The sequence below is a fragment of the Urocitellus parryii genome, chromosome X (genome assembly GCF_045843805.1).
Source record: "Urocitellus parryii isolate mUroPar1 chromosome X, mUroPar1.hap1, whole genome shotgun sequence".
NCBI classification, from domain to species: Eukaryota; Metazoa; Chordata; class Mammalia; order Rodentia; family Sciuridae; genus Urocitellus; species Urocitellus parryii.
This window is the reverse complement of record NC_135547.1, coordinates 5,729,964-5,752,462: the sequence shown is the minus strand read 5'-3', so window position 1 is coordinate 5,752,462 and position 22,499 is coordinate 5,729,964. Positions and strand designations below refer to the sequence as shown.

Below are 22,499 nucleotides of genomic sequence, written 5' to 3'. Positions count from 1 at the left end.
TTCAGCCCACCCTTGGCCACACCACAGCCCCCACCTGCAGTGCAAGCCAGTGGGGGATCTGGCAGCTCTAGCGAGTCAGAGAGCAGCTCTGAATCTGACTCAGACACTGAAAGCAGCACAACTGACAGTGAAGCCAACGAGGCACCTCGTGTGGCCACTCCAGAGGTGGGTGAAGTTGTTTGTCCCTCAGGCAACACCCCAATCCGAGCACACACAGTTTCAGTACAATAATTGCTCCAGGATAATAACTATTTCAGGAAAACATCGAGCTATTTTATGGCATTTTTTTTCTCTAAACATGCATTTGTGTAAGCCCTAACATATACACTCCTTGCTGTGTGACTGACTGCTGTAGGACCCAGCTACTCTGACTCTCAAACTTCTTCATGTGTAAAACTAGAATAATGATGACTGGGATGGCAGCCTCTCTTTTGAGAGAACCAACAAAGTCAATCAACATGCACGTCTAGCCCTGGGGATGTCAACCCTTGGCCTAGATTTCAGTTATTAATGAATTGCCACTAGACAAGGTAGACTCAAAAAGTATGTCTTTCCTTAAAGGTAAAATAATAATTGAGTGGTGTGTTAGTTAGCTTTTAGTCATTGTGACCAAAACATTTTCATGGTTTCAGAGGTTCAGTCCATGCTTGGCCAGTTTCATCACTCTGGACCTGAGGCGAGGTAGAACATTGTGGCAGAAGGAAGGAAAGCTGCTCAGCCCTTGGAAGCGAAGAATCTGAGAGAGAGAGGAGGGGGGACAAGGGCCAAAGGGAAGATGATGCACCCTTGCAGGGCACACCCCTGATGACCCACCTCCTCAAGCCACACCCCACCTACATACAGTTACCACCCAGTTCATTCAAAGACGAATGGACTGATAAGGTTATACTCTCATAATCAAATCATCTACTTTCCTACATTAACACAGAAGCTTTTGTGGGACACCTCAAATCCAAACCACAACAAGAAGTCACAGGCTTTTAAAAAAATTTCAATTGGCATCAAACATGTTTGATAAAAATTCATGTAGACATTTAACACGTCTCCATAAAATACCAAAATAGTTATTTATGAGATTAAAAAAATGATTTTTTCCCTTCCCATCCTGAGTTCATAACTGCTGTGGTACCCTGAGCCTGCACCTGACACAGCAGGAAAATCCCACTCCATACTCCATGGCTCTTTTATACACTTGTTTTCCAACAATCAAAAAGAAATAACAGAAGGAGACTCTAATAATCTCACTGCTATTAATAACAGCAAACACTGAACATGGGCCATGTGCCAGGTACTGTGCTAAGCTCTTGCCTTGCATTTTCTCACTTTCATCTTCCTAACAACCTTGTATGTTACTTGCTAGCTCTCCACTTTATGGATGACAGCATAAGTTTCTGAGTGGTTAAAAAATAATTTTCCAAAGATCTCATAAATATACAATACTAGAGCCAGGACTGAAACCCAGTGTGTTGCCAGAGCCAGGATTTATGGCCCTGGAGCTATGCTGCCAAAAATGGTAGCCAATACAATTTTCTCAACTTTTATCTACCATTGTCCTATGCTGATTGAAATCATAGCTACTCAAGTGTTTTTAATTCTGTCACCCTCTATTGGCTGGTGCCATAAGCCTCACCTGATGGCTTTCAAAAGAAGATTTCTTATAATAAAAATGGTGGTTCTTTTCTGTTCAACTGGCGTGATTCAGAGGTGGAATAAAGAATCTGAATTGTATGCATCATTTCCATGGCCTAACAGTAGACACTAATGTCTGCATGCATATCCTCATAAATTGGTTATTGCCCATATACCTAGAAAAGTGCAGTGGTTTTTTGGAAGTCAAATCTTTTTATCCTTCAGTAAAAATACAAAAGGCTTGGTCTGTTTGTAGTGAATTACAGCATCATATGGGAGGCATTGGCACTTTGGTAGATGGAAAGCTTTTCCTTTTGAATTACACTTGAGGCACATTTAAATTTCCTTTCAGGATCAGAGACCATTGCCTCTACCTCCTAGTGAGAGATTGAGTGATGATTCCCAGCAAAGGATTTGGGAACAGATTTCTATCTGAGGCACCCCTACTTACCATTTGAAACTTTTTCTTTGCAAATATTTCTTGCCTCCCTGGCTAGAGTGGAGAATATTTTCAGAAGAGCAGGACTTAATTTAAATAAGTAGACTGCAACTGGTTTATATTGGTCTATCTAATTTGATTATTGTGGATAGTACAAGTGTGTGTGCATGCACATATGAGTGTGTGTGTGTGTGTGTGTGTGTGTGTGTGTGTGTGAATAGTACCTTAGCATCCAAAGCTTTTATTAGCAAAGAGCCCCTGTACTCAGGGTTCTCTTAAATTCTCCCTAAATGTAAAATTAATTCTTGTTTCATTTTATCAATCTACAGCCTGAGCCACCCTCAACCAACAAGTGGCAGCTTGACAAATGGCTTAACAAAGTGACATCTCAGAACAAGTCATTTATTTGTGGCCAAAATGAAACACCCATGGAGACCATCTCTCTGCCTCCTCCAATCATCCAACCAATGGAAGTCCAGATCAAAGTAAAATCCAACCCCAGCCAGGTTCTGGCTGAACCCAAAGAAAGGCCTCTCCTGAGTCTCATTAGGGAGAAAGCCCGACCACGGCCCACCCCCAAAACTCCAGAAACAAAGGCTTTAAAGCATAAGTTGTCAACAACTGTGGAGACAGCTTCTCAAAGGACAATTGGAAAGAAACAGCCCAAAAAAGTCGAGAAAAACACCAGCATTGAGGAGTTTACCTGGCCTAAACCAAATATTACCAGCAGCACTCCCAAAGAAAAAGAAAGCTTGGAGCTTCCTGAGCCACCAAGAAGCCGCAACAAAGCCACGGCCCACAAACCAGTTCCTAGGAAAGAACCAAGGCCTCACATACCTTTGGCTGCTGAGAAAAAGAAGTACAGAGGCCCTGGAAAGATCGTGCCAAAGTCTCGGGAATTCATTGAAACAGATTCATCCACATCTGACTCCAACACAGATCAGGAAGAGACCCTGCAGATCAAAGTCCTGCCTCCTTGCATTGTTCCTGGATCTAATACTACCAAGTCCAGGGAAACTGCTGGGGCCGGCCTGACCCTCAGCACCTTAATCAGCAACAGTACCAGCAGCAACAACTTATCTGTCAGTAATGAGGAGCCAGCTTTCTCCCCCATTCCTGTCATGCAAACAGAGCTTCTGTCCCCTCTGCGAGATCAGGAGAATCTGAAAAACCTCTGGGTGAAGATCGACCTTGACTTGCTTTCTAGAGTGCCTGGCCACAATACACTACCAGCAGTACCTGCCAAGTCAGACCACAAGGAAACTGCCTCAAAACCCAAGCGCCAGAGTGCTACTGCAGCTGCAGAAAAACCAGCCCCTAAGGGCAAACGTAAGCACAAGGTAAGCTGTCCAATGGGACTGTCAAGTGATCATGACCAGTGACTGTTGCCTAACCTGATCTTGAGTCTCATTTTTTTTGGGGGGCGGGGGGGTATTGAGCATTGAACTCAGGGGCACTTAAGTGCTGAGCCACATCCCCATCCCTATTTATTTATTTATTTATTTAGAGATGGGGGTCTCACTAAGTTGCATAGGGTCTTGCTGATTTACTAAGGCTGGCTTTCAATTCGCAATCCTCCGGCCTCAGCCTCCAGAGCCCCTGAGATTACAGGTATTCACCAGTGCACACGGCTTGAATCTTATTTTGGAGAAAGCAACAATACATTCTAGAGGAGATGCAATATTAGATATGTGACCAGGGATGAAGCACTAGGAATGACCAGGGTTTGGCAGCCAGTGGCAAGAGTGTCCAGCATGGCACATGAGAGGTTATGATGATCAGGAAAGAAGAATATATGGAGTTCCCTTCCCCAGGTAGCCAGTTCCAGGAACTGCTCCTATCTCATGAACTAGCCACAATGTCCAATGCATCCTCTAAGTTTGTTCATTTCTCTGGACAAACAGTAATACAATCTAATTATCCTGGCGGTATCCTGGCTCCAACCAGACATATATTTTGCCCAGCCTGCTAGAATCACTGACCACTGTGGGAGGCTTGCTTTGTGAAAACCTTACCTATAGGTGGTTTGTGCTGAATTCTAGGACAACAAAATATCATCAAAAAGGGGAAATCCATTTGTTTGGAATATTTCCAGAGAGGTGAGTTTGTGGCCAATAAGCTTGTCCTGATTTATCTCAGGACTTTTTTTTTTAGAATAACATTGTGTCAGTGATATTCCAACAACTTATTTCTAACAGCTGCCACAGTAGCTAGACAGAGATTCCTAGTCCTTTCCCCATATCTTCTGTCTTTCCAGGAGAGACTTTAGTATGCCAGAAATGATTCAGATTCCTCAATGAGTTGTAGGCTAACCAGAGCCAATATTTGTCTGTTGAATCGGATATTGCAAGAATGATTTAAGTCTCCATTCAACTTTAATTTAGGGGTTGAAAAGCAGAAGGTTTATCTCTTAGTCATGCACTAATATATCCAATGAGAGTATTCCAAAATAAGGAACAAGGGATCTGGGCCTCTTGCCCTGTCATGGATGCTTCTCTCTTGGTCATGAGAATGATATAACCAGGCTTAAAAATGTACCGTCAGAACCAACACATGCAAATGTCCAGAGGCATGCCTGTGTGTGCCTCAATTTCCTTGCTCCTTGTATGTTGTTGGTCTTAGGACCAGCTTCCATGTGTCAACCACAATGCCATTGGTGTTTGGATGGGATTTATGCCATGCTATAGTTATAATGTTAGTTTCATAGGTACTCATTTGTGAAGACATTATTGATGAGAGAATGTTTAAAAATGATAAAGCCTCTTTACTTTTGTTATGACATTCCCATCCCAGCCAATCTTTAATCAGAGGTTCATATCACCATTTACCTCTCTCACATGCCAACTTCTAAGTAGGACTAGGTTGACTAGGTTGATTGCTTTTCTGTCTGATCAAAGGTGCACATTTAACTCCCCTACTTAATCTAGAAGTTAAACTAGAAGCTAACTGTATATTTTGTTCATTTTTAATGTGTGAAACATCCTTGTCTCAATGCACCAAGTATTTCAAGTTCTGTATATTCTTTTTTCCATCAAAGCCAGCAGAAGTTGCAGAGAAAATCCCTGAGAAGAAGCAACGCCTGGAGGAAGCCACCACTATCTGCTTGCTTCCCCCTTGCATCTCACCAGCACCACCCCACAAGCCTCCCAACACTAGAGAGTAAGTTTACCCTGTGTATGATGTCTACGCATAATAGTTCTGACTTTTACAAAGCCCCAGTTGGACTTATTTGGGGATACCATCTAGAGGAATGTTAAGGCATAGAATATGAGTCACTCAGTTCAGTCCTGAGAGCTGTTCCTGATCACTGGTCTAACAAGAATACAATAAAGAATGGAAAGGTTTTGGGTGCCTAAGAGCTTTTTAGCAATGTTTCATTATTCTAACTCATATTTATCACCAAAATCATCTGATATGGGCTTTTTACAATAAGTGAAAGGTAAAAAAGTGAATTGAAAAAGGAAAGCATTGAGATGCCTATTGCTATAACCAGATCGCCTGCTTCTGGCCAAGGTTCAGTTTTCAGGGTGATTTAAACAATTTCCCTGGAGAAACAACCCCTTTGTCTTCACAGAATGACATAGCTGCTTTTTTATGTCATTACTGGATGTTAACACAAAGCTTGAAAACAGCAGCCAGGCGAATGGCATGTTTGGAGAGGCCAGAGAGATGAGCTGTCCAGGAGGGAACTCGCTCTTCCCCTGGGGCAGTTCTGTTTCAGGGAGAGAAATTTAGGGATGGATATGTTAATTCCAACAAGCTGGCACCTCCCCCTTCTTTGTCTGTGCCTCCTTGTACCCTCCTTGCTCAGATAGCATCAGCCTTCCCCCCAAAAGTCCTGCCCTCTGTTTCTTCCAAGCATTGTGACTGAGTACTTTCTGTCTTATAAATTTCACTTAACTAACAATCATGTCAGCCACTTGAACCATTCCATCTGGGTAATTATTGCCATAAATTCATTCAACATTAGAGATTACTTCCATCACAGCCCAGTTTTGGAGCCTATTAGCAGCCCAGAGCAGAGAGGCAATCTGGCTAACTGCTGCTAACAATTGATTTCACAGATTACTGTTTAACATCAGTGATATGGCATCAATCTGCCACAGATCAGATGTTAGAAATAAGTTATCAGCTCACATTGGTCTAGATCCTTCTTGTTTTGAGTTGAAAGGTAGGAAAAGCCCAATTACCATTAGATTTCCTTTATACAACCATGAGGTTTAGACCCAGAGCCAACCCTCTCCCCGATGATGCATGGCTGTTTGTGAGGCATGTCTCTACTCTCTGGTGTAAGTAGCATCCATTTACATACTTGGAGTTCTCACAACTGGAAACCCTTACAGGGGAGAAAGCTGATACCCTTCCTGTCATGGTGGGCCAGGCATATGAGGAAGTCTAGACTTTGATGGTCAAACACACATTCCAGAGCTTTCCTTCTTTCCAAGAGGAAGGACTAAAATGGCATAGCTGCAGTGGCCTTACTTTCTCAGTCCCAGGCAAAAGGAAGAGGCAGAGCTACCACCCTTACTCCCTACTGCTAATCTCCTTACTAGTAAGCAGAGTGATATTTTACTTCCTCCATCTGGTGGAAGCAAGATGACAAAGTACTAAGTAAATATCTAGTGATTTGAGTTTGTTCTCATGAATTGGTGGTTTTAATCCAGTTTTTAGTTTCTCTGCTTTTCTAAAAGGCAGGAAAGCAGTGTTTCCTTGGGAGCATTCATTATTCAGGGAGGGTCTAAATCAGGCCCTTATGCTCAGCAAACAAATTCACATGTTGTAACTGACATGTGAAGAATGAAGTAAAGAGAGGTCTCTTAGAGATCTTCTTTTGGTAATCCTCTCCTCAAGCCTCATCAGATCCTTTGTGCCTCTGATCCTTCACACTAAGTCCTGACAAATGTCTCTGTGACAACACTTTTGTAAATGAATATTCTAACTTTAGCAAAGATGCTACATCAGACTATGATAGCTGGTGTTCCCCATCATCCAACAGAAGGGTCTTGCTGAGACCCTGCCCTTCTCAAGGACTTAACCTATCAGGAGGACCTTTGAGTGATCTCTTAATAGTGGTAATGTACTTCCCTTGTCTGCTGTCCTCCTCTAGCCCTTTTAAAGAACTACCTTAAAATGCAAAACTGTTTTTGAAAAGCGAGTGAGTCACCTGTGATGAAGATTCAACCAAGAGATTTTATTGGGGGGCTGCCCAAAGGGGAAGAAATGGAGAGGCAGAGAGAAAGAGAGCAGAGGAAGAGAGCAGAGAGAAAGAAAGGGAAGAGAGAAGAGAGAAAGAAGAGGAAGAGGGCAGAGAGGAAGAGAAAAAGAGGGCTGAGGACAGAGAGAAGACAGAAGAGAGCATGTGCTTACAAGCTTTAGTTTAATAAGGGTTGCGTAGGGGGGTGTGGCTGTTGCTAATTGACAGGGTGACTCAGGAACAGTGAGTGGACACTGTGTCCTGCGGGGATTGGTTCCAGAAAACCTTTGAATTTGGTGCTCTTGGCTTGGCACCCTTCGGAGGGGAGGGGAAGGGGTAAGGGATTCTGTGAAGTTCTCATGAGATGGAAACTTCACTCCAGTGGGGAGTCTCCCACACACCCAACACTCCTCCCTTTCTGTTTTTGTGTTGGGAGCAGGATGATGAGATCCTCTGAAGGAAGGGAGGGATGGTCAGGGTGCGGGGACAAGAGAAGCATAGCTGTGAAGGCCAGGGGCTGAAGATGGGAATTTCCTTGGGGCCGAAATCAATGAAAGTTCCTGGAAGCCATAGGTCATGGGTAGTCTCGGTCCAATCCTTGTCCCTGCCCATGGGGGAGTCAGCCAGCTGTCCTGTCAGAGGGCCTCCAGGAACTCCATGAACCAGCTGTGCCCCCTGTGAGCCTAAGAACACCAAAGGTACCCCGAGGCAAGGACGAGAGGGAGGAGGAGGCACCACATTAGCTTCTGGCTGGAGGTCCAGTGAGAGGGACTGGCTGAGGAAAGACCCGCGCTCAGGAGGAGGCACGCGAGAGCGAGTGGGCCTAGAAACCCTGGGTGACAGGCTCGTGGCGTTCCCAGTCGCGTTTCTGTTGTGTAGCTCCACATCCACCACGGTGAGTTCCGTCCGCCGTTGGTGAGCCCTTCACTAAGGGACAGGCGTCCTCCCTCCGAGGGAGCAGGTAGCTGGAAATCCCTGAGGAGAGGCTGGTTACAGGTCTGGCTAGATGGGTGGCAAAGAGAAGGAGGGAACTAGAGTGAGGCCTGTTGTTGTGAGGGTTTCTTGGGTTGAGGAAGGTCCTCCTCAGGAATGGGGAAGGAACCCTCAGGCTTGAGATGTGGAGCTTTAAAGGATTCTCAGGTGTGGTGGAGCAGATGTATTTGTGGGAGGAGGATGGTGGGTGGTCATTCTGGGCTCCCTCCATTAGAGGTTAGAGGTGGTGCCCATTTCTGAAACCTTGAGGGAGGACTGTCCAGGTAAGCTGCTGGGAATGATGTGTCTTAGGGGTGGTCCAGGTGAAGGCAAAGATGTCCTGGGAATCCTGAGCAAGGGGAATGGTGAAGAAGGCATCCTTCAGGTCGATGACTGAGAAGTAGGAGTAAGAGTAAGGAATGGAAGAGAAGATGGAGTAGGGGTTTGGCACCAGAGGGTAAATGGGTCTAACTGCCTCTTTAATAATTCGTAGATCTTGTACAAGGTGGTACTATCCATTAGGTTTCTTTACAGCCAAAATTGGAGTGCTATAAGGGGAGTGGGTAGGTCTTATTAGGCCCTTGTGCCATTGGTCTTAATAATGGGCTGTAGGCCCTGAAGACTTCTAGTAGGAAGAGGGTATTGAGGTTGACAAGGGAAACGCTGAGGTCCTTAAGATGAATTCTGACAGGGACACAGTGAGCCAGAGAGGGGGTGGAAGTGTCCCAAACTTGAGCGTTTACCTCTGGAGGGTGAGAAGGAGGGGAGCCTATGGACATGTGGGCTGCTTCTGCAAGGGCCAGGATAAAAGAAAGTCTGGGGTGGAGTGTGATTGAGGCATGGAATTTGGCTCAGATGTCCCTTCCCAATAGGAAAAGGGGCATTGGGGCAATACCAAAAACTGGTGGGAGAAAGGATGGTGGTGAGACCTACAAGAAAGCATGGGGGTTTTAAGGGGAAGGATTGTTTGTCCCCCTATCCTGACAATGGGGGAACAGGATGGAACAGTGGGTCCCCAAAACTCCCTCAAGACTGAATAAGTGGCCCCTGTGTCTAAAAAGAAGTTAATCAGGTGTCCATCCACCATAATAGTGACCCTGGGCTCCTGAAAGGTGATGGTGGTCATCAAGGAGGGAGTCCTAAGGCCCCTTCAGTCATCCATTGGCAGCCCCAAAAGATCCAGGTCTGGGCTTGGGGCGGATCTGGCTCCCCTTCAGAGCCAGGGCATTCCATGACCCAGTGACCCCTTAATTGGCATTTAGGGCATGGACATGTAGGTGGCCTGGAATTTGGACACTCTCGTGCCCAGTGTCCCTCTGTCCCACACTTTAAACAGGGCCCAGGGGCCATCTTGGGTGGTGGGTGTTTGGCCGGAAACAAAGGGGCCTGTGGGGTAGGTCCCCATAGAGCCTGTGCCAGCATCTGGCTTTTTTGCTTTCTGGCCTTCTCATCCTGGTCGTGGTACACCTTAAAGGCTGTGGCCAGGACTTCAGTCTGAGGGGTCAGGGGTCCCCGTTCCAGTTTTTAAGTTTTGCCCGAATGTGGGGATAGATCTGGGAGAGGAAGTCAGTCATTAGGAGCTGTCTGCCATCAGGGTCTCATGGTCTAAATTAGTTATTGCTGGTTATCTTAGTCAGTTTATCTAGTGTTATGCTCGAATTCGGGACCCCCAAAAGACCACCAGAGACCAAGATGTATGTAAGCAGCAAAGAGGTGTTTATTGCGAGCTAGCTCGGTCCTCCGCGCGCACACACAGCAACTGGTGACGCTGAGAGGCCCCGAGCCCAGGGTTTGCAGCAGTTTTATACATTCTTTGGGGAAGGCAGGGACTTCACATACATCATAGCATCTCTTAGCAAATCATCACACACTGCAGGAAAATCAAATAACAACTCTAAAATGATTAGCACATTCACTGTCGGGAACAAGTTGGGTAGGGGTGATTGGTCAGTACAAAAGGGGTGTTCATTTGAACTGATTGGTTTAAGCCAAGAGGGGTGTTGTGCTGAACTACATGGTTTCCCAACACATTATCGACCACCATAAACTACTGGGAGGGTCATCTGGCATCCCAAGTATTTCCCTGTCTCATGCTGATTGGTGGCTGCTAGGGGGTTGCCATGGGTCCCCACCTAGCCTGACTGAGTCAGGGACACCTGGCACAGCAGACCTCTCCTGTTATTTGTAGATAAACAACTCAGCAGGGTGGGAATGTGCCTAGGAGTGCTCTGTGGGTCTTTCCAAGGACAAAGGTCACATCCCTTCCTTGGACAGGCTTTGTTCTGAGGTAGAGGCTGGTTTTTCACTAGGAAGGTGGAAGGGTTCTTGGTTTTTGCCCTTAATGTTTTCTTGGAGTTTTTCAAAATTTACCGCCTTCTGAGCTGCCCATCTGAGTCAGCTACTAGGCAGGTGGAAAATTGGTCCCTCAGGGCTAATCCTGAGGTGGTATTGTAGTCCCAGTTAGGGTCCTGGTCAGGAACTGCCTTGGTGCCTAGAGGATGGGCCAGGTGGTTGGATGAACCTCATCAGCATAATTATGGGCTTGTTCCCAGACACCCCCCACCCCCCCACACACACCCGTGTCTGGGAGAAGGGTATTGGCCAGGATCATGTAAATGTCATGAAAAGTGAGACTCTAGGCTTGGAGCAAGCACTGAAACTCCTTTATGTATGAGGCAGAGTGGTGGTGGTGTAGGAACCCAAGTGGTTTCCAATCTGTGAAAGGTCTGCTATGGAGAAGGGCACGTGGACCCTAAAGGTCCCTTCTGCCCCAGTAACCTCTCTCAAAGGAGCCATAATTGAAGTAGGGTGTGGCTGGACAGACTGTGCATGGAATGGAGGACTGCAGGGGGAAGTGGGGTCAGGGCGGGAAGAAAGAGGAACTGGAGGGGCGGGGACTGGCGCAGATGCAGGAAGAGGAGAGTGGGAGGAGGGGTTTGTGGGACAATATGGCGGAGGCTCCTTGGCTGGATGAAAATCCGTGGATGAGGAGGCAGAAAGAGAGGAGGGTTTATAAACCAAGAGGACACACTTTGGATTGCAAGAGGTACAGAGAGACAGATTTGAGCTAAGGAGGAAGAAAGCCTGAATATATAAAATCTCTTCCCATTTTTTCAATTGCTTACAATATTTGAAGAGATCCTGCAAAATGGCAGGGTCTAAGGACCTATAGGGTGCCAACAGTTTTGGTTACCTAAGGGATAATTGGGCCAATCCTGAGTAGAGAATTTTATCAATTTCTTGGGATTGAACTCCGGGGTTAGGCTGAGGGTGTCCAAATTGTCTAGGAGGCATTTGAGAGGGGAGTGGGCCGGCAGGGAGGAGGCTCCTGCTCCCTCATGGGGCTCTGAGGAAGGGTGTGATATGTTGACTGGAGGGGCGTCCCAGCCAACTATCAGAAGGAGACCTCAGGCCGAGGATACAGTCGTCACCCAAAATCCTGTAAATGTCATGAAAGATGAGACTCTAGGCTTGGAACAAGCACTGAAACTCCTTTATGTATGAGGCAGAGTTGGTGGTGTAGGGGCCCTCCCGGAGGGCCTTGGGAGCTATGGGTCACCTGGCACCACGGTTTCCAACGGAGAGGGGGAAAGAGGAGACCCATGCTCGAGGAGGTTTGCCAGTTCTCAAGCTGGCCGAGGCCTGTTGGAGGGGGAAGACTCCAAGAGGACCACCTTGACGGTGAAGGTCTGGGTGGGGTGTATTCCTCCCTGAGAGACACCACCATCCAGTTCCCTGTTATTGTGCCTAGGCGGGTTTAGGAGTCTGGAGGGGGGACTCACCAATTCATCGGCCCATGGCGGATGTGAAGGAGGCGATGGAGAAGATGGGTACAGGTTGGTCTCCGCTCAGGTGGTGATCTCCAGCGGGATGGGAGTCCTGCTTAAAAGCAGGGGAGTCCCATCCGAGTCAGGGCACCAATAAAAGGTGAGTGACTCACTCAAGATGTAGATTCAACCAAGAGATTTTATTGGGGGGGGGGGCTGCCCAAAGGGGAAGAAAGGGAGAAGCAGGGGCTGGGATTGTGGCTCAGTGGTTGAGTGCTCACCTAGCACAAGTGGGCAGGACCCAATTTCGATCCTCAGCACCACATAAAAATAAAGGCATTGTGTTGTGTCCATCTATACCTAAAAATATATATATTTTAAAAAGAGAGAGAGCAGAGAGAAAGAGAAAGTAAAGAGAGGAGACAAAGAAGAGGAAGAGGGCAGAGGACAGAGAGAAGAGAGCATGTGCTTACAAGCTCTGGCTTAAGAAGGGTAGCATAGGGGATGTGGCAGGTGCTGATTGGCAGGGTGACTCAGGAACAGCGAGTGGACACTGTGTCCTGTGGGGATTGGTTGAGAAAACCTTTGAATTTGGTGCTCTTGGCTGGGCACCCTTTGGAGAGGAGTCCCCTCCGAGAAGGGGGACTCTCCCACACACCCAACAGTTTTTGTACTTGAAAGTCATAGCAGTGACAGTGGTCTCTTGAAAATGCTCCCTGGGTATATTTTGTCAAGGAAGTCACTAAAGGCCTTGTGGATCCAAGTCATGGCCAGACAGAAGGGGACTTGATCACTGAGATCTGCTGCATAGAATGCACCAAGTGCCCATTGATCAGTTCAGTGGCTGGTGGGAAGGTTTTTATTGTAGTAGCCAATTTTAAAGTAGTTGCTCCTCAAAAGCAGCTCCCCGGTACCGTCTCAGCAACTTAAAGTAGTGGGCGAATGTTTACAACCAATGAACCTTTTGCCTCCTATAGATGCCAAAACAATGCTTTACGTGTGTATATCTAATTTCTCAAAGATCAGGTGCCTCTGTGATTATTACACTTCATGTGGCCTGATATTATTGAAACTTCATCATGGGCAAGAATTTTAATCCATATATTTACCATTATTTTTCATAGACATCACAACACTCTTAAAATGGTTCTACATTGCAAAGTAATTGTAAAAATTCATTGGCAAATATTTTCATATTAATTTTAATCAATTAAGATAATGGCAGAAACACTCAAGATTTTATTGATTTATTTTTAATTTGTACATTATAGTTATACATAAAACAGAATTCATTGTGATTTGTTCATAGCAAGTTTTTTTAATTCACTGCATGACAATAAAATGTCATAAGGTCAAATTCATGAAGCAAAAGAGAAGATGATACATATTATTACAATTGGCAAATTTGTGCGACACAGTGGAAGTGGGACAAGGAGATTACACTGACTTCTACTTCAGGAAATCAGACCACTTGAATGCTTGTTCATCTTTGATTTGTTGCTTTGAGATATGGCAAATCTATATTTCTAGACAGTGACTGAAATTGACTAAGAGGAAAACATAAATTCTTCTTGGCTTAATTTGCTATTGAAAATTGTAGTCAATAATCATGAAAAGTAAATGGCTGCACAGTGCAATATTAGTTGTCTAAAAAAGATTAAAATTCAAGTAATCTCCATTGATTAGTCTAAGACAGTAACTAAAATGAAAATCCATGACCCAATTACCATGTTAAGCAGTTAGCATAAGATTTTAGTTGTTCTGTTTTATTTGAAGTCTCAGTCTATTTGATGGTTCCCATTTAATGGGCAGATAAATCAGTTTGAAAGCATGGAAGTACTTTTAAGATAGCAGATGTATTGTGTCAACATGACTGAAGAATATTTTTTAAATGGAGTTTTGGAAAGTACAGGACATGAGTACTTTGATATGTCAATTTAAGGTCAGATGTTCATTATGCCTTCATGTTAGGGTAGAACAATTTGTACATAAAATTTATAATATCTTACAACAGTATTTAATGTGTAATTTATTTCTAAGTAATATATAAGCATAATATTTCTTTAAAAATCTTTCAACTTATTGTTTATTATGCCATTTATCACAGGATTGTTCAGTTAAGCCCTAGGGTAAAATAAGTAGGAGCCATCCTGAAACATGATGATATTAAAGTCCGTGTTATATTTTCTTTAAAAATTTAATTAATAGTTGCAAACATCATACTATAGCACACCCCATCAGACATATACATTTGTTATGGAGCTCTGCTTCAAAGACATTTGTTCATTCCTGCATATATGTATGTGTATATCTTTATAATATATAGAGAGAGATATCCAAATGATATCTATGTCTGCATACATTTTTGCATATACTCCTCACCATAGGGAAAGAGTGATCATTTAAAATATAATTTTAGCTGAAAGTACCAGCATCATGGGGGACATCAGAATAAAGTAAGATAAGACTTTATGGTATCTTACACATTTTGTTTACACAGAAATAATTCATCCAGGAGAGCAAATAGAAGAAAAGAAGAAAAACTCTTTCCTCCTCCACTTTCCCCACTGCCAGAGGACCCTCCACGTCGCAGAAATGTCAGTGGCAATAATGGTCCCTTCAGTCAAGACAAAAACATCTCCATGAGTGGACAAATCACCTCTACCAAACCTAAGAGAAGCGAAGGCAAATTCTGTGCTACTTTCAAAGGGATATCTGTAAATGTAAGTGTCTTGGAAGAAATATTATGCTTGTCAGGTAGAAACCAATTAGCCCAGCTCATCTAACTAAAAGGACCAGAGGGAATGGTACAGCGGAGGGGAGGAAGACATACAGAGAAAATACAGAAGTGTGTTTTTGAAGGTGTACATGTGTACTCAAAAACAGAAACTTTCCATTATTTAAAAATCACAGTTATTTCAATTCAGGATGAATTTTTCCTTCCAGGTTAATTATCCATCTTGTTTCCTCAAACATAATGCATATGCAGAAACTCAGAGCCTTGATGTCCTTTAGTCCAGTCTCTTCATATTGTGGGGTTGGGGAAGACAATCTATAATATTGACCATATCATCTCACACATGGTAGGCACTAATCACTTAGTGAAAGAAAAAAAAAAACAAGTAAATGGAATATGATGCCCAAGGTTACTGAACCAGGGCTGGAATTCTCAGTGGCATCTTTCTACCACTCAGCATTACAAATATGAACTGCTTTAAAAAATTGTCACTAAATGTGGTAGAATTTAATAGGTGAATCTTGCTAAAATCACACAATGATAGTTCTAAACTCAGTTAAAGGACTATGGAGTCCTTTGGATTTTCTGTGCTGCTGTTCGATTAGTATAGGTAATCAAAAATTTGTTTCATTTTCACACCCACACACAATGTCTTTTCATTTATCTCGGGTATAGCTACATGAGCTGTGGAAATCACTAGCAACAGTGCTGTTAGTGAATATTAATAAGTAGCATATTCACCTACATTTATATATAAGTAGATGTCACATCCATATGTGTCTAGTCTCTGGGCATAATATATATAGCAAATCAGTGAAAATCAAACGAATATCTTGTAACAACATTTTGTTCCCTGAACCAAAAATCTCTATTTAACATTTCATGAGTGTCCATGAGGTCTCTGAGCTTCAAGGACCCCAATTTATAGTCCTCCATCTTCCAAGGTGACTGAGATGACATATATGTCTAGATAAACTTCATTATCTATATAAAAAATTGCAATAGTATAAAGTTGCCATTTTCCATATTTGCATACACATTTAGCAATGCTGACTCTGTAATGTTGGGAATTAAACCATCTATTTTAAACAGTAATTACACTACTCATCCTATGTTTTCATAGTAAGTGTGATTAATATTATAGACTCCAACTGATGCTTTCTTCTGCAAGCTTTTGGAGGGCATGCAACATATCCAGGGAACTTTCTTTGTATAGTGTCTAGTATATTGCCACAAATAATTAGGTGGTGTAAATAATTGTGCCTACTATATTGCTACAAATAATTAAAAGTTATAAATAATGCAGAGGTTAATATGACAATGATAATGCTTACAAGATTGTATAGTCATTTCCACAAGAGCTAAAAACTACCAGGGAAACATGATAAATATGATTATATTTGTACCTAGAAATAGATCATCTTTCTTAAAGATCATGAAATATCTCTGGGTTCATAAAATGAATTAACTTGACTAGAGGATCTATAAGGCTCCTTCCAGCTCCATGAGTGTTTTCAATTTTGTGCTCTCAGTTTTTTCTATCCCATTTAGGCATGAAGTCCTGTTTATTAACTCAGTGCGTGGGTGAGTGTGGACAGATGACATGTTTACATAATTTGCATGCTTATGAGTATATCTAGCCATTTCTAGTCAAATGTTCCAGAACTGAAATCAATTCCATGTGTGTGGAGGATGTGGTGTTAGGGGTTCTTGTCACTTATCTTGGCCATAGAGACATGTGGCACTGTCTTGGGCTAATCCTACGCTCTAGTCTGGGCCAGTCTGGCTCTGGCAGTGGAGACATGGAACTGGCTTAGGAGTTTCTTAATGGTTCCTCTACATGTTTGGGTTGAATAAATTCTATGATGAACTTTAAAATATTTTCTCCATTTCAACATAAAAATTTGTAAGTTGTTAACCTTGCTGCACATTTATCTCATTGTGCTTTAGTAGTAAGAATTGTTTGATAATGAGAAAATTAAGTATCAAGTAGAAAAAATCAACTTGCACTATATAAGAAAAATAATATTTGACTTTTCTCTTTCAAGTAAATGCTTTGACTGAGGCAGGCATGCACACATGTTCATGAATACATTCAGCAGTTGCTAAGAGCACTGGGCCCTGGTGTAGAGGGACATTGTCATGAATCAGAGATGGCTCCCAATCTGAGGTGACCAATAAGACTTATACTCAAGGACTAGAGTATAAAGTGACTAGTTAATTGGAATCTTAGAAAAGGGATAGACAGACCTGTGAATGATAGAAGAGGATAAAGCACTACTGGTTGTAGGCAAACAACAGTTTTCCTCATGGAGGAGACATTTGTTGAGCTGACCATTAATAGATGAGTAGGTTTAGAAATGAAGGAATGTGAATAAGCAAAATGGGATCTATCCCCACAAGGGAAGCCACGTAATCTAGCCTTAAAAAGAAGGAGATCCTGTCACATGCTACAACATGGGTGAACCTTGTAGACATTATGCTTATTGAAATAAGCCAGGTATCAAAGGACAAATACTATAGGATTCTGTTTATCAGAGCACAATTATAATAACCAAGTTGTAGAACCAGCCTGGGTGTCTATCAACAGATGAATTGTTAAAGTAAATGTGGTATAGATACACAATGCAGTTTCATTCAAGCATAAAGATGAACAAAATTATGGCATTTGCAAGAAAATGGATGGAATGCAGATCATGATGTTAAATGAAATAAGTCTGACTCAGAAAGACAAGTATGGTATGTTTTCTTTTATATGTAAAACTAGAGGGGAAAAAGGATAGCATGAAAATAAAAGGAGATCCTTAGGGTAGAGTGAGGGGATCAAGGGGAGGGAGAATGGTAGGGTAGGAGAAGTATTCAGGAGTAAAATGGATCAATTTCTATTTTTATGTATGCATGAATATGCCACAATGAAACCCACCATTCTGGAAAATTAAGATGTACCAATAAAAATATACTATAGGATTCCACTTCAGTGAGGTTCTTAGAGTAGTCTTATTCTCAGAGACTGAAAGTATAATGTTGGCTGCCAAGGGCTCAGTGAGGAAGAAATGGGGAGATGATGTTTAATGCGTTCAGAGTTTCAATTCTGCAAGTTGAGAAAAAAAAAGAGTTCTGAAGATTGGTTGTACAGCAATATAGATAGACTTAATACTACTGAATTTTACACTTAAAAATGGCTCAGACAGTCTGGGCTTACTCGTGCATACCTGTAATCCCAGCAGCTCTGGAGGCTGAGGCTGGAGGATAGGGAGTTAAAAGCCAGCCTCAGTGAAAGCAAGGTGCTAAGCAACTCAGTGAGACCCTGACTCTAAATAAAATACAAAATAGGGCTGGGGATGTGGCTCAGTGGTCTAGTGCCCCCTGAGTTCAATTTTCAATACCAACCCACCAAATAAATAAGTTTCTTATCCATTTTTGACCTTGTAAAAATGAGTTTTCACCATCCTAAGTCTTCAAAATGAGGCAGACTCACATGACATTCACCTAGCCAGACACCAGTTGGGAACCTCCCATGAACTTCCATGAAGCATGGGAAACTCCCATTCTTCAGTTGTAAGTCAACCAGAGCATTGATTAATGCAATATAATACCTGGTGTTTGGGTATTTTGATGGACCATGTCTGGTATTTTGCAGAGTAACTTGAGAACTTTATTTATCCTAGAGTTTCTGGGCTTATTGTATTAAAAAAATATCCACATTAGGCTCAAGGATTCTAGTCTTTCTCCCCCTGTCCGTCCCTCCTCTCCCCTTTTTCCCTCTCTTCTCTTTTTTTCTTCCTTCTCCTCCCACCTCACATTTCCCACTGGGTTTACATATTTGCCTTGTGTGTCCTAATGGGACTATGGGACTATATAATCTCAGTGCCTATCCTGCTTGGTATTTGGTGTCATCATAGAAAAAAAAAACTGGTGATTCACAGCACTCACAAAATATACCAGGGTCACCTATTTATCCTCAAGCTGTGTGTATTGTTTTCTTTTTTCTTGGCTTATTTCTTACTGTGCTTGACATTCATAGCATTTACGAAGACGTTCTAAAAGCCTGGGCTTAATGAAGCTATTTGTCCTCCATTTTCCCAGGAGGGAGACAATCCAAAAAAGGCCGCCTCTGCCACCGTTACTGTCACCAACACTGCTATTGCCACTGCCACTGTCACTGCTACTGCCATTGTCACTGCCACTGTCACAGCTACTGCCACCACCACTGCCACGGCTACCACCACAACCACCACCACTACTATTTCCACCATCACCTCTACTATCACTACTGGCCTCATGGATAGCAGTCACCTGGAGATGACGTCATGGGCGGCCCTGCCCCTCCTGTCCAGCAGCAGCACTAATGTCCGGAGACCCAAGCTCACTTTTGATGACTCGTATGTTGTCCCCAGATTATCACAGACACAGTTTGGGAGTGGTGATTGAAGGGAGGGGGCAGTATGGCTTTTCTAGTGCCATGCATGTGTCGTGCCCCCTTAAGACCTTAGCATCAGCTCCTGTATCCTTCCAAGTATATTGTTACTACGCACACACACACACATTCACACCCCTCTGTCCCCTCTGAGAGATATCTTTGGCCCATTTTAATCATGGAGCTTTGTTACTGTTTTCAAAGGCAGGTGCTTACTCCTAGGATTTTCTTTTTTGTCTTTTCTTATCCATGTCCTCAAATACACATAGATTTATAATTAGGTTTTGTGGGATCTGTTTGGACAACTATAATGATTAGGGTTGGAGGATGTGGTTATTAATCCTAATGGGCCATTATGTACTTCAGATTTCATTTACAGTATTATTTCAAGGTTGGTTATAATATGAATGACAGCATTAGTCTGCCTTTTTAAGGCATTATATTTTTCAGGGCATTATATAGGATGGATTCATAGCAAAAAACATTTTGACTATTCAGTCTTTTAATGAACAGATGAACCATTGGTTTGTGAAAGAGCATGTTTTGTTTATTTAGGGTTCACAATGCGGATTATTACATGCAAGAGGCTAAGAAGCTGAAGCACAAAGCTGATGCACTGGTAGGTTTCTTTCCTCTCATTGTTTTACTCTCACTGAGTTATTATGCTTTGAAGGAACATGAAGAGGGCACTTTAAAAATGAGTAAAGACTTTCAGGAGCACAGCCCAAACCTACTTTGCAATGCATTACTGCTCTGACAGGAATATTAGAGCTGGTTAATTCCTTAGCACCGTAATTCCCAAAATTCTTTGAGCTGGATTCTCCTATTATTATTTGTCTCCCACCATTTTCTCCCTTGCCCTAACACCAGAAGCTCAGTGACATATACCATTGTTAGTATCTTTTAAATCTGAATTTGAAATGACTTTTGAAAATACTCTGGAGAGGATGGGAAGTTCCATTGAGTCTGTTAAGCCAGAAATGCTGTGGGTAGGTGGAGGTTATTGAGAGCTGGCTAATTGGCTTCAAAAATCAGCTTTGAGAAACTTGGTGTATAGAAAAAGCTCAGTTCTTTGATGCATTTGATTAAATATTCCCAAAGCTAGGCTGTGATCTTGAGCAGAGAAAGGAAATACTAGCATCTGAATCTCCCAAGATACTTTTTCCAGCTGCCTTCAAGGGTCTCAGCCACCTAGAACAGTGATGAGTTCAACATGCTGAATTGTTTTACTTCATTGATCCTCCTAAAAGTGGCTCTCAACCACATGTTATAGTCACTTGGGAAGCTCAGGATATATTCCAGACCAGTGAAATTAGAATTGCTAAAACTGGGACCCTGGCATGGTTACCAAAACTCACAAGGGTTTCCCAAATGCAGCCATTTAGGAACCACTATCCTAGAGAAGGCCCTGAAGTCAGGCTTCTCACCACTGAATAAACCACAACACAATCAGAAGTATCAGATGTTCATCACCATTTTGAGGGAAAAAAAGAGTACTTTCCTTCACTAAACTGTGTACAGCCAGGGCTTAGTTGTGTTGGATGATGGAAAAGCTATGATTGAAGACCATGACAGGCTATATGTATAAGTAGTGCATGGCCAACATCAACTGCCCATGGCCCTTGCATCTGCTACTTTCCTTCTCTCTGTCATTTTTTCCTGTGGTCCAAATTGCTTAGCTATTGTCTGCAGCTAACCTTCCTGTAGTGTGAATTGTCCCCTAGAAATAATATTAACCAGATCCTGCAGACAAAATGACAAGGCAGGCTGGGGGCCAGCTCCATTGGTGGTGCCAGGCATTTGGTGCCAGTGACCATTCTATGAGTGGTGAGAGATTTGAAAGGCACTGGGTGGCTTTGCTGCTGGCTGGAAGACCAAAGGTTTTCTCCATATGTCCTCAACTCCACAGTACTTTAGAAGTGCTCTGGATCTTGCTCTCTGTTAGAACTAAGGCAAGGGAGCATATAGATGCTCCTTAGAAAAGCTATTATGTGAATTGATAAAGACTGGAACACATGTATGAAACCACATAGATGAAACACTTGAAGACCTGAGAAAAACCAGAGCAACAGAGATATATGCATATGAGTAAGAATTTACTTCACTCTACCTTCCAAAGTCATGTTTATGTATCTCTCCAAATCACTGTCTATCAAGAGAACGCATTCTTAATGGGAGAATTACTACCTCCATGAGGGCAAAAATTGGTTCTTTGGGTGGGATGCAAAAATCTTATATTACAATGAGCTGTGACCCTCCAAATGGCCACAGTGCATAAAGAAATAATCTGCATATTTTTTGTATGAAAATGTCCCTGGTGGTCTATGAAAAATATCCTTAAAAGCTCTTTGGGGGTTGGTGATATTGGACAAAATAGATCTAGACACACTTAGAGGAATGAGATCATTGCTCAGTTTATCTCTATACTACTAATGAAAAATTCCTGGTGGTTCAAGTCTCTCAGTTTATAAATGGGGAAACTAAGAGCCAGGGAGAGGGTATGATTTGGCTATTAATTGCAACTAGAGCTATGTGATTTTCATTCTGTACTTCAGTTCTTCCTCCTTTTGGAGAAGCAGGGGTTGGGGCTAGATGACCTTCAAGGATCCTACCAGCTATGAGTATGAATGAAAAGCCACTTTCATAAACCATGATATAAATATTAATTTCCAAATGGGGAATACAATCAGAGCCTGAAGACCTAAAGAAAATATCTTGTAAGATGAGAGAAAGGAGCGAGTTTGGATATAGATAATGGATTTTCATAAAATCATGGTAATTTGGTTGAAACCAATATTTTTCTACTATAGCTCACAGAAAGGAAACCACAGAATTCTTTCAGTGCATAAAAGCTGGAGAACATTTATTTAAAAGGGGCACTTACAAAAGATTCTGTAGGACCTATAACTAATCATTTTATAGTTGTACTTATTCCTTTTCTAGAGACAGCTACTGTGCCATTTTGAGAATTAGAACTTTCAGAGTCTTGTAAAAAAAATTTTGATAAAAGGTATACAAGAAAATTAAAATACTTAAATCTGCATTATATTGGTTCTTTTACATAAAAAATGCTGTATTAGTGGCATTCTAACATCCAGCTATCAAAAACTGAAAATGTTAGATTCTGTTATAAAATACTCCCTATAAAAGTGTCATATATAATATTCATTACACATAAAAAAGAAATCAGTATGTCTAAGTCAGTTTAATCATGACCATTATCAGGGCTAAAACCTTTTGTAATAAAATTTTACCAAACTAAAATATTTAGTGGTACTCTATTTTGTGGCTTTTTGACACACTATTTCAACCCATCATTTTCAATGAAAGTGATGTGATTGTTG

General features: G+C 42.5%; 1 protein-coding gene across 1 annotated transcript in view; it reads left to right on the top strand.

Moving 5' to 3' along the window:
• Aff2 (ALF transcription elongation factor 2) overlaps positions 1 to 22,499 on the top strand; it is a 321,062-nt gene that overhangs the window by 279,357 nt on the left and 19,206 nt on the right. The window contains exons 10-15 of the mRNA XM_077794011.1: positions 6 to 165; positions 2,398 to 3,408; positions 5,106 to 5,227; positions 14,502 to 14,724; positions 18,825 to 19,120; positions 19,711 to 19,774. Of these exons, the coding sequence (XP_077650137.1) occupies positions 6 to 165; positions 2,398 to 3,408; positions 5,106 to 5,227; positions 14,502 to 14,724; positions 18,825 to 19,120; positions 19,711 to 19,774 (1,876 nt within the window). The remainder of the gene's footprint in view (positions 1 to 5; positions 166 to 2,397; positions 3,409 to 5,105; positions 5,228 to 14,501; positions 14,725 to 18,824; positions 19,121 to 19,710; positions 19,775 to 22,499) is intronic.